General features: G+C 52.1%; 1 protein-coding gene across 1 annotated transcript in view; it reads right to left on the minus strand.

The window, feature by feature from the left end:
• dgki (diacylglycerol kinase, iota) overlaps positions 1 to 12,176 on the minus strand; it is a 369,448-nt gene that overhangs the window by 276,863 nt on the left and 80,409 nt on the right. The window contains exon 13 of the mRNA XM_086008600.1: positions 6,207 to 6,285. Within this exon, the coding sequence (XP_085864726.1) occupies positions 6,207 to 6,285 (79 nt within the window). The remainder of the gene's footprint in view (positions 1 to 6,206; positions 6,286 to 12,176) is intronic.

Raw genomic sequence — 12,176 nt, forward strand, 5'->3', positions numbered from 1 at the left:
TGTGAATGTGTGTGTGTGTAGGTGTGTGTGTGTGTGTATGTGTGTGTGTGTGTGTGTGTGTGTGTGAGAGTGTGTGTGTGTGTGTGTGTGTAGGTGTGTGTGTGTGTAGGTGTGTGTAGGTGTGTGTGTGTGTGTGTAGGTGTGTGAGTGTGTGTGTGTGTGTAGGTGTGTGTGTGTAGGTGTGTGAGTGTGTGTGTGTGTAGGTGTGTGTGTGTAGGTGTGTGAGTGTGTGTGTTTGTGTAGGTGTGTGTAGGTGTGTGAGTGTGTGTGTGTGTAGGTGTGTGTGTAGGTGTGTGAGTGTGTGTGTGTGTGTAGGTGTGTGTGTGTGTGTAGGTGTGTGTGTGTGTGTGGTGTGTGTGTGTGTGTGTGTAGGTTTGTGTGTGTAGGTGTGTGAGTGTGTGTAGGTGTGTGTGTGTAGGTGTGTGTGTAGGTGTGTGAGTGTGTGTGTGTGTAGGAGTGTGAGTGTGTGTGTGTGTAGGTGTGTGTGTAGGTGTGTGAGTGTGTGTGTGTGTAGGAGTGTGAGTGTGTGTGTGTGTAGGTGTGTGTGTGTGTGTAGGAGTGTGAGTGTGTGTGTGTGTAGGTGTGTGTGTGTGTGTAGGTGTGTGTGTGTGTGTAGGTGTGTGAGTGTGAGTGTGTAGGTGTGTGTGTGTGTAGGTGTGTGTGTAGGGGTGTGTGTGTAGGTGTGTGAGTGTGTGTGTTTGTGTGTGTAGGTGTGTGAGTGTGTGTAGGTGTGTGTGTGTGTGTGTGTGTGTGTGTGTAGGTGTGTGTGTGTGTGTAGGTGTGAGTGTGTGTGTGGGTGTGTGTGTAGGTGTGTGTGTGTGTAGGTGTGTGTGTGTGTGTGTGTGTAGGTTTGTGTGTGTGTGTGTAGGTGTGTGTGTGTAGGTGTGTGTGTGTAGGTGTGAGTGTGTGTGTGTGTGTATGTAGGTGTGTGAGTGTGTGTGTAGGTGTGTGTGTGTAGGTGTGTGAGTGTGTGTGTGTAGGTGTGTGAGTGTGTGTGTGTGTGTGTCGGTGTGTAGGTGTGTGAGTGTGTGTGTGTAGGTGTGTGAGTGTGTGTGTAGGTGTGTGAGTGTGTGTGTGTCGGTGTGTGTGTGTGTGTGTGTGTGTGTGTGTGAGTGTGTGTGTGTGTGTAGGTGTGTGAGTGTGTGTGTGTGTGTAGGTGTGTGAGTGTGTGTGTGTAGGTGTGTGAGTGTGTGTGTGTGTGTAGGTGTGTGAGTGTGTGTGTGTGTGTGTAGGTGTGTGAGTGTGAGTGTGTGTGTGTGAGTGTGTAGGTGTGTGTAGGTGTGTGAGTGTGTGTGTGTGTGTAGGTGTGTGAGTGTGTAGGTGTGTGTAGGTGTGTGAGTGTGTGTGTGTGTGTAGGTGTGTGTGTGTGTGTGTAGGTGTGTGAGTGTGTGTGTAGGTGTGTGCGTGTGTGTGTAGGTGTGTGAGTGTGTAGGTGTGTGTGTGTAGGTGTGTGAGTGTGTGGGTGTGTGAGTGTGTGTGTAGGTGTGTGAGTGTGTGTGTGTAGGTGTGTGCGTGTGTGTGTAGGTGTGTGAGTGTGTAGGTGTGTGTAGGTGTGTGAGTGTGTGTGTAGGTGTGTGCGTGTGTGTGTAGGTGTGTGAGTGTGTAGGTGTGTGTGTGTGTGTGTGTAGGTGTGTGAGTGTGTGTGTGTGTGTAGGTGTGTGTGTGTGTGTGTAGGTGCGTGAGTGTGTGTGTAGGTGTGTGTGTGTGTAGATGTGTGAGTGTGTGTGTGTGTGTAGGTGTGTGCGTAGGTGTGTGAGTGTGTAGGTGTGTGTAGGTGTGTGAGTGTGTGTGTGTGTGTAGGTGTGTGTGTGTGTGTGTGTAGGTGTGTGCGTGTGTGTGTAGGTGTGTGAGTGTGTAGGTGTGTGTGTGTGTGTGTGTAGGTGTGTGAGTGTGTGTGTGTGTGTAGGTGTGTGTGTGTGTGTGTAGGTGCGTGAGTGTGTGTGTAGGTGTGTGTGTGTGTAGATGTGTGAGTGTGTGTGTGTGTGTAGGTGTGTGCGTAGGTGTGTGAGTGTGTAGGTGTGTGTAGGTGTGTGAGTGTGTGTGTGTGTGTAGGTGTGTGTGTGTGTGTGTGTAGGTGTGTGAGTGTGTGTGTGTAGGTGTGTGAGTGTGTGTGTGTGTAGGTGTGTGAGTGTGTGTGTGTGTGTGTAGGTGTGTGAGTGTGAGTGTGTGTGTGTGAGTGTGTAGGTGTGTGTAGGTGTGTGAGTGTGTGTGTGTGTGTAGGTGTGTGAGTGTGTAGGTGTGTGTAGGTGTGTGAGTGTGTGTGTGTGTGTAGGTGTGTGTGTGTGTGTGTGTAGGTGTGTGCGTGTGTGTGTAGGTGTGTGAGTGTGTAGGTGTGTGTGTGTAGGTGTGTGAGTGTGTGGGTGTGTGAGTGTGTGTGTAGGTGTGTGAGTGTGTGTGTGTAGGTGTGTGCGTGTGTGTGTAGGTGTGTGAGTGTGTAGGTGTGTGAGTGTGTGTGTAGGTGTGTGCGTGTGTGTGTAGGTGTGTGAGTGTGTAGGTGTGTGTGTGTGTGTGTGTAGGTGTGTGAGTGTGTGTGTGTGTGTAGGTGTGTGTGTGTGTGTGTGTGTAGGTGCGTGAGTGTGTGTGTAGGTGTGTGTGTGTGTAGGTGTGTGAGTGTGTGTGTGTGTAGGTGTGTGCGTAGGTGTGTGAGTGTGTAGGTGTGTGTAGGTGTGTGAGTGTGTGTGTGTGTGTAGGTGTGTGTGTGTGTGTGTAGGTGTGTGTGTGTAGGAGTGTGTGTGTAGGTGTGTGTGTGTGTGTGTGTGTAGGTGTGTGAGTGTGTAGGTGTGTGTAGGTGTGTGAGTGTGTGTGTGTGTGTAGGTGTGTAGGTGTGTGAGTGTGTGTGTGTAGGTGTGTGAGTGTGTGTGTGTGTGTAGGTGTGTGTGTGTGTGTGTAGGTGTGCGAGTGTAGGTGTGTGAGTGTGTGTGTGTGTGTGTAGGTGTGTGCGTGTGTGTGTGTGAGAGTGTGTGAGTGTGTGTAGGTGTGAGTGTGTAGGTGTGTGACTGTGTGTGTAGGTGTGTGAATGTGTGTGTGTGTAGGTGTGTGTGTGTGTATGTGTGTGTGTGTGTGTGTGTGTGTGTGAGAGTGTGTGTGTGTGTGTGTAGGTGTGTGTGTGTGTAGGTGTGTGTAGGTGTGTGTGTGTGTGTGTAGGTGTGTGAGTGTGTGTGTGTGTGTAGGTGTGTGTGTGTAGGTGTGTGAGTGTGTGTGTGTGTGTAGGTGTGTGTGTGTAGGTGTGTGAGTGTGTGTGTTTGTGTAGGTGTGTGTAGGTGTGTGAGTGTGTGTGTGTGTAGGTGTGTGTGTAGGTGTGTGAGTGTGTGTGTGTGTGTAGGTGTGTGTGTGTGTGTAGGTGTGTGTGTGTGTGTGGTGTGTGTGTGTGTGTGTGTAGGTTTGTGTGTGTAGGTGTGTGAGTGTGTGTAGGTGTGTGTGTGTAGGTGTGTGTGTAGGTGTGTGAGTGTGTGTGTGTGTAGGAGTGTGAGTGTGTGTGTGTGTAGGTGTGTGTGTAGGTGTGTGAGTGTGTGTGTGTGTAGGAGTGTGAGTGTGTGTGTGTGTAGGTGTGTGTGTGTGTGTAGGAGTGTGAGTGTGTGTGTGTGTAGGTGTGTGTGTGTGTGTAGGTGTGTGTGTGTGTGTAGGTGTGTGAGTGTGAGTGTGTAGGTGTGTGTGTGTGTAGGTGTGTGTGTAGGGGTGTGTGTGTAGGTGTGTGAGTGTGTGTGTTTGTGTGTGTAGGTGTGTGAGTGTGTGTAGGTGTGTGTGTGTGTGTGTGTGTGTGTGTGTAGGTGTGTGTGTGTGTGTAGGTGTGAGTGTGTGTGTGGGTGTGTGTGTAGGTGTGTGTGTGTGTAGGTGTGTGTGTGTGTGTGTGTGTAGGTTTGTGTGTGTGTGTGTAGGTGTGTGTGTGTAGGTGTGTGTGTGTAGGTGTGAGTGTGTGTGTGTGTGTATGTAGGTGTGTGAGTGTGTGTGTAGGTGTGTGTGTGTAGGTGTGTGAGTGTGTGTGTGTAGGTGTGTGAGTGTGTGTGTGTGTGTGTCGGTGTGTAGGTGTGTGAGTGTGTGTGTGTAGGTGTGTGAGTGTGTGTGTAGGTGTGTGAGTGTGTGTGTGTCGGTGTGTGTGTGTGTGTGTGTGTGTGTGTGTGTGTGTGTGTGAGTGTGTGTGTGTGTGTAGGTGTGTGAGTGTGTGTGTGTGTGTAGGTGTGTGAGTGTGTGTGTGTAGGTGTGTGAGTGTGTGTGTGTGTGTAGGTGTGTGAGTGTGTGTGTGTGTGTGTAGGTGTGTGAGTGTGAGTGTGTGTGTGTGAGTGTGTAGGTGTGTGTAGGTGTGTGAGTGTGTGTGTGTGTGTAGGTGTGTGAGTGTGTAGGTGTGTGTAGGTGTGTGAGTGTGTGTGTGTGTGTAGGTGTGTGTGTGTGTGTGTAGGTGTGTGAGTGTGTGTGTAGGTGTGTGCGTGTGTGTGTAGGTGTGTGAGTGTGTAGGTGTGTGTGTGTAGGTGTGTGAGTGTGTGGGTGTGTGAGTGTGTGTGTAGGTGTGTGAGTGTGTGTGTGTAGGTGTGTGCGTGTGTGTGTAGGTGTGTGAGTGTGTAGGTGTGTGTAGGTGTGTGAGTGTGTGTGTAGGTGTGTGCGTGTGTGTGTAGGTGTGTGAGTGTGTAGGTGTGTGTGTGTGTGTGTGTAGGTGTGTGAGTGTGTGTGTGTGTAGGTGTGTGTGTGTGTGTGTAGGTGTGTGAGTGTGTGTGTGTAGGTGTGTGCGTGTGTGTGTAGGTGTGTGTGTGTGTAGATGTGTGAGTGTGTGTGTGTGTGTAGGTGTGTGCGTAGGTGTGTGAGTGTGTAGGTGTGTGTAGGTGTGTGAGTGTGTGTGTGTGTGTAGGTGTGTGTGTGTGTGTGTGTAGGTGTGTGAGTGTGTGTGTGTAGGTGTGTGAGTGTGTGTGTGTGTGTAGGTGTGTGAGTGTGTGTGTGTGTGTGTAGGTGTGTGAGTGTGAGTGTGTGTGTGTGAGTGTGTAGGTGTGTGTAGGTGTGTGAGTGTGTGTGTGTGTGTAGGTGTGTGAGTGTGTAGGTGTGTGTAGGTGTGTGAGTGTGTGTGTGTGTGTAGGTGTGTGTGTGTGTGTGTGTAGGTGTGTGCGTGTGTGTGTAGGTGTGTGAGTGTGTAGGTGTGTGTGTGTAGGTGTGTGAGTGTGTGGGTGTGTGAGTGTGTGTGTAGGTGTGTGAGTGTGTGTGTGTAGGTGTGTGCGTGTGTGTGTAGGTGTGTGAGTGTGTAGGTGTGTGAGTGTGTGTGTAGGTGTGTGCGTGTGTGTGTAGGTGTGTGAGTGTGTAGGTGTGTGTGTGTGTGTGTGTAGGTGTGTGAGTGTGTGTGTGTGTGTAGGTGTGTGTGTGTGTGTGTGTGTAGGTGCGTGAGTGTGTGTGTAGGTGTGTGTGTGTGTAGGTGTGTGAGTGTGTGTGTGTGTGTAGGTGTGTGCGTAGGTGTGTGAGTGTGTAGGTGTGTGTAGGTGTGTGAGTGTGTGTGTGTGTGTAGGTGTGTGTGTGTGTGTGTAGGTGTGTGTGTGTAGGAGTGTGTGTGTAGGTGTGTGTGTGTGTGTGTGTGTAGGTGTGTGAGTGTGTAGGTGTGTGTAGGTGTGTGAGTGTGTGTGTGTGTGTAGGTGTGTGTGTGTGTGTGTAGGTGTGTGAGTGTGTGTGTGTGTGTGTGTGTAAGTGTGTAGGTGTGTGTAGGTGTGTGTGTGTGTGTGTGTAGGTGTGTGGGTGTGTGTGTGTGTAGGTGTGTGAGTGTGTGTGTGTAGGTGTGTGAGTGTGTGTGTGTGTGTAGGTGTGTGTGTGTGTGTGTAGGTGTGTGAGTGTGTGTGTGTGTGTAGGTGTGTGTGTGTGTGTGTAGGTGTGTGAGTGTGTGTGTGTGTGTAGGTGTGTGTGTGTGTGTGTAGGTGTGTGTGTGTAGGTGTGTGTGTGTGTAGGTGTGTGTAGGTGTGTGAGTGAGTGTGTGTGTAGGTGTGTGAGTGTGTGTGTAGGTGTGTGAGTGTGTGTGAGTGTGTGAGTGTGTGTGTGTGTAGGTGTGTGAGTGTGTGTGAGTGTGTGAGTGTGTGTGTGTGTAGGTGTGTGTTTAGGTGTGTGAGTGTGTGTGTGTGTGTAGGTGTGTGAGTGTGTGTGTGTGTAGGTGTGTGTGTAGGTGTGTGTGTGTGTGTAGGTGTGTGAGTGTGTGTGTGTGTGTGTATAGGTGTGTGAGTGTGGATGCATGAATATATGGCACATACCTCGAGACTCGTGGAATTCCAGTGTCACATGAGCATCGAATCCCAGACTGAAGTAGTTGTTAAACACACTGAGTGGGAGCTGTGGAGAGAATCATTGAGTGATTACTGGCAGTGCATGAGTTAAGCAGCCCTAAGACCAGACATGCACTCTGCATTTTAAAGTGCAGCTTAGAAGCTAACAGCCACAGCCACATCCACATCCACGCCAGCCGACAAAACTCGGATAAACTGGCAGCTTCAAAAAGGTGACACAGCCCCCAAAAAACATACAACCGAGAAACCACCCTGAATAATTTGCAGGATTTTTCCTGGTGTTTTGGGATCGCATTCTGTAATTCAATTTCTTTTTTCTTTTCACCCCTTAACCATACCAAATTATCTCGGGGAATGCGAGGAGCTGTATACCGGTGAGATGAGAACGGTGGGTTCGGAAGGAACATTTTCAATCAGGTTCAGGGTTCCAAGGCTGTAAGAGGCAATGAAGGATCAGCAAGTCAGCAAAGACTATCACCATGTACAGAGGTCCATTCCGTCTCTCTTACAAGGTCTTGCGTCTGACACCTTCAACACTTTAACAACATAATACTATAATTAAGTCAAGGTTTTGAAGCTCTTAATTACAAAGCTATCAGGATCCTGGAGTCAAAACACGGAACCAATAATGTTCATTCCGCAGTCTGAAACTGTAGGAAGTTCAAGACTCCCTACTGCCACTTAATAATAGGTTCAGCTATTCCAAATGTTACAGTGCATGAAGCATGTGGCTTAGCTTTCTAAATGTAATGATGATAAACATAGCAGTAATGATTAAGGATCTCAGTTCAGACACTGGCAATGTCCATTTGTTACGGGTGATTGTTACAAAGTAAGAGAAATGGAATCTAAACAAGAACTGAGCCTGTGGCTCAACACCAAACACTTGGCTGCTCTGCTATTCTATCCTTGTGGTGTACCCCTGTTCTATGACATGTCTGGGTGCGTGAGAACGACCCGAGGACATGAATTGCATCGCATGGTGGCAGATCATGTGGCCATTGTATTGCAGTCAATGTTTGGTGGAATCTTCAATACAGATGGCTTGTCAAACACTTCAACAGAAAGAGTGTCACACTGACTTGAAGAAACCAAGCCTTTTTTAGTTAAGGCACTACAACCTACGTGAAAAAGTGTTTCAGCAAATCTTTTTGTTTGATGTGGAGGACATCCGTGTCTCATTTTTGCCACTATGGCATCTTAAAGGATTGCAAGTTTCCACACGAGTTACTAAACCATTGCGTAACGCGTCTGTAAACCCACAATTAAAGGCGTGGGCCTAGAAATTCGGTGGGGTTAGCGCCCAATTAGAGGCGTTAGAGGGTCTTGCGCCGGAATTATAGCTGGTAACGAAATTGCGTTGGGCCCTACCATCGGCGTTAGCCGGTAGCGCTGCGCCGGCACCGATGACGTCATCGGTGTGCACAGCGTCCCAGTTGCCGTGGTAACCCGGCCCCAAGCCCAAATTCAGTTGCGGCCGCCTCGCCCGTGGCAGCCGCAACCAACGATTGTTGAAAGGGATGTTACACATCTTTGCGCCGGCGCATAAAGGTGGAGCGGCGGCCGGCCGCTTTCCCGGCGGCCGCCTGCCCGCACCTCCCTCCCCGGACTCCTCCACCACCCCCCCCGCGGCACTGATGTGTGTGGCCCGCGAGCCCGGCTCTTCCCCGAGGTGCCGGGCTCATTTGTCGGGCGAATCGACCGGCCAGCGGTCGGCTGCAGGCAGCTCCTCCTTAACAGAAGGAGGAGGCCTGCAGTACCCCAGCCTGCCGCACCACCTTGGGTGCCGCAGCGGGGGATTAGCGCCTCAAAACTGCACTGAACGCCCATAGTGAGGCGCAAAAACCCTCCATTAGCGTCCGCCGCCGTCTGGGCCCGGGGCAACCGAATTTTCGTCGGGCGCAGCGGCATTAACGCCGGCGCAAAATTTCGGGCGCTAAAGCCTTGGCGGACCCACAACCGAATTTCTAGGCCTTGATGTTTTAAATGTGCCAGTATATTTGATCTGTGCAATAATTAACTTTGTCAGATAAGATCAAAGAAACATCTTTAAAACTGTTCTCCTTTTGCGAGTGTTCCGTAATCACAGTTACTCAGATAACAGGATCGGCAGGTTTGGCGCAGGTCATAGCGACAGGTGACGTTGTAGGAATGTCTAGTTCCTATCCAAAAGACTGAGGCCCACTCAGGCGATCAAATAAACGAGGTTTAATGAAAACTAACAGAGTTTAACGGATAACTACAGGAGAACATCGAATATAGGTCTAGTCAGTTCGGAGGCTCCACAAGGACTGCTTGGGCGGTCCCGTGGCTGACGTCATAACGTCATCGCGTTTTTCCCGCCGGTGGGGGATCACGTGATGAACGGCGTGATGTCATCGCGTTTACCTGCGCTATTAAAGTGATCGCGCTCTGTACATGTAAACAGTGAAAACAAAGATACAGACTCAGGCTGTAGCTAACATATTATTAAAGGGGAATTATATACAATTAATTGGAGTCCCTTAGTGGCTCCACCACATGCGCCCACCCAAAATTGTCTTTAATAACAAAAGTAAAATGGCGAGGAGGCCTGACAAGCCTGTCAGATCGACTTCTGTAGCCTTGAAGTGGAAGCTGATGGACGGCGGGCGAGCTGGCGGATGGTTGCGTTTGATCTGGCACGGCGACTGTGGGCGGTCAGCCATGTTTTGGCGGTTGTGCGATCTCGACTGGGCGGTCAAGGTCCAAGTGAGCCGGCTTCAACCGGTCAACCGAAATGTGGTCCGGTTTACCTCCGACATCGACCGAAAAAGATTTGTCTCCTGGCTCTATCACGCGGAAAAGACCAGTGTAAGGGGGTTTGAGTGGATCCCGATGAGCGTCATGGCAGATAAACACATAGTCGGCGTTCTTCAGCTCAGCTGGGACATGGGAGCTCTGCAAGCCGTGATGTGACGTAGGCACTGGAGCGAAACTTCTGGCCACCTCCTGGTGGCTGATGAGCTGCTGGGATGCGGACCATGGCTCTGTTGGAGTCGGTAGGAAATCCCCTGGTACGCGTAGTGGCTGGCCATATACGAGCTCCGCCGAGGACGATTGAAGATCTTCTTTAGGCGCCGTACGAAGACCCAAAAGGACCCATGGAAGCCTGTCCACCCAGCCCACGCCTTGAAGACTGGCTCGCAGTGCGGCCTTGAGCGACCTGTGGAATCGTTCGCACAGGCCGCTCGCCTGTGGATGGTAGGCAGTGGTGCGATGTAGCTCGATGCCGAGCCCCTGAGCCACAGCGTTCCAGAGCGCCGAAGAAAACTGCGGCCCACGATCAGACGAGATGTCCGCCGGTACCTCGAAACGGGTGACCCAAGAGGAGATGAATGCCCTGGCTTCGTCTGCGGAAGTGGTGAATGACAAAGGAACCGCCTCTGGCCATCGAGTGGTGCGGTCCACCATTGTAAGAAGATGAGTAAACCCGTGCGAAGGCGGAAGTGGCCCCACCAGGTTCACATGCACATGATCAAACCTATGTTCCGGAACAGCGAAAGTGGCCAATGGAGCCTTGACGTGACGCTGCACCTTGGCCTTTTGGCAGACCACGCAGGTGTTGGCCCAGTCGCGAACATCCATGTGCATGCCCCGCCACACGAATTTGGACGACATCAGCCGTTGCGAGGCATTCATGCCAGGGTACGACAACCCGTGTATGGCGTCAAAAACTTTTCAGTGCCAGGCAACCGGCACGTTAGGGCGAGGATCTCCTACGGAGACGTCGCAGAGTATCGTAGTGCCCGCGGCATGGAATTTGACGTCGGCCGCTTGGAGGCTAGAGGGGTTGGTTCTGTAAGATTGGACTTCTGGATCCGAGGCTTGATCCGCAGCCATGAGGGCATAGTCGATGCCGAGCTGGACTGCATGAACGGTCGCGCGGGAGAGGCAATCCGCCACCAGGTTGTCTTTACCGGACACATGCTGAATGTCAGTGGTGAATTCTGAGATAAACGTCAGGTGACGTTGTTGCCGAGCTGACCACGGTTCAGCGGTCTTGGCCATAGCGAACATTAGTGGCTTATGGTCCACAAAAGCCGTGAACGGACGTCCCTCTAGCAAGAACCGGAAATGGCGGATGGCCAGGGAAAGGGCCAGCAACTCCCGGTCGAACGTGCTGTACTTCCTTTCGTTTCGCCGTAGTTGACAGCTGAAAAACACCAGCGGTTGCCACGTCCCATGCGCCCACTGTTCCTGCACTGCGCCGATGGCGTAGTCTGACGCGTCGGTGGTAAGGGCGATGGTGGCACCTGGCAGCAGGTGCGCCAGCATGGTTGCATTGGCTAAAGCGCCTTTTGTGTCGACGAACGCCCGGTCCATGTCGGCCGTCTAGCTAATCGGATCCTTGCCGGACTTGCCCTTGAGGGCCTCGTACAGGGGCTGCATGAGCAGAGCTGCATTAGGAACGAACTGGTGATAAAAATTTACCACCCTGAGGAACTCCTGCAGGGCCTTGATGGTCTGCGGGCGCGGGAACGAAGTAACTGCCTCCACCTTCGTTTGCAGGGGAATTGCGCCGTCCGATGTGATGCGATGGCCTAAGAAATCAATCCGCTGCAGGCCGAACTGGCACTTGGCCGTGTTGATGATCAAGCCGTGTTGACTGAGGTGTCTAAAGAGGGTGCGCAAATGGCAGATGTGCTCCTCTTTATTAGGGCTGGCGATGAGGATGTCGTCGAGGTAGATGAATAGAAACTTGAGGTTCCAAAGCACGGAGTCCATCAAGCGCTGGAAAGCCTGTGTAGCGATCTTCAATCCAAACGGCATCCGCAGAAATTCAAACAGGCCGAATGGGGTGATGACTGCAGTTTTCGGGACGTCTTGCGGGTGTACGGGGACCTGGTGGTAGCCACGGACAAGGTCGGCTTTTGAAAAAATGGTGTTTCCCACCAGATGGGCAGAGAAATCCTGAATATGAGGGATCGGGTACCGATCAGGAGTAGTGGCGTCGTTCAGGCGTCGGTAGTCGCCGCAAGGCCGCCATCCGCCGCCAGGTTTCGGAACAATGTGGAGAGGCAAAGACCAGGGACTATTCGACCGGCGAATAATCCCTAGCCGCTCCATCGTGTCGAACTCCGCTTTCACAGCCGCGAGCTTGCCAGGTTCGAGGCACCGGGCCCGTGCGTAGACCGGGGACACAGTAGTGGTGATGTGATGTTCGACACCATGTTTCGTGGCCGTGGAAGAGAAAGTGGGTCTGGTCAGGTCTGGGAAATCTCCAAGGAGGCGAGTGAAGTCATCCGGAGGTGGGAACGCACAGGAGACAGTGCGGGACACGGCGTTACCGCGGTGGCACGGGATGGAGTGAAAAGTGGCCGCATTGATCAACCGGCGGTGCCGTACATCCACCAGGAGGCTGTTGGCGCACAAAAAATCCACCCCGAGGATGGCTTGAGAGACTTTAGCCGTGATGAAATCCCAGTAAAAACGCTGGCCGCCGAAGCACACCTGGACCAGCCGTCTTCCGAAGGTCTGAATGGCCCCGCCATCAGCCGCCTGGAGGGAGGGGCCATGCCCCCCGGATTGTAGATCAAGATTTGACGCGGGTAGGATGCTACACTGCGCCCCGGTGTCGCAGAGGAAACGTCGACCAGATAGGGAGTCGGTGATGAAGAGGAGTTTTCCCGAATTACCGATTGCCATCGCAGCCATGGGGCGCTCGTTATAACCGGCCCTCTTTCGACAGGGTGGCTGCTGTTATTTTTGAGCGAAAAGCTGCAGGGAGGGCGGCAGCATCTTGCTTTCGCGCCAAAACGGGCGTGGTAGAAGCATAACCCCGCAGGTTATGGGGCTGGAGCAGCGTCTGTGAGGGGTGGGCGCCTCGTGGCAGCGCAGTACTGCTGTGTCACCGCGAAGACCTTGTCCGCTTCGGCAGCCAGCTCTGCGCAGTCTGTGACTTCCGACCTGGCTAGG

The sequence above is a fragment of the Somniosus microcephalus genome, chromosome 16 (assembly GCF_052327205.1).
Source record: "Somniosus microcephalus isolate GS21.2 chromosome 16, FLI_Smic_1.0, whole genome shotgun sequence".
NCBI lineage: Eukaryota > Metazoa > Chordata > Chondrichthyes > Squaliformes > Somniosidae > Somniosus > Somniosus microcephalus.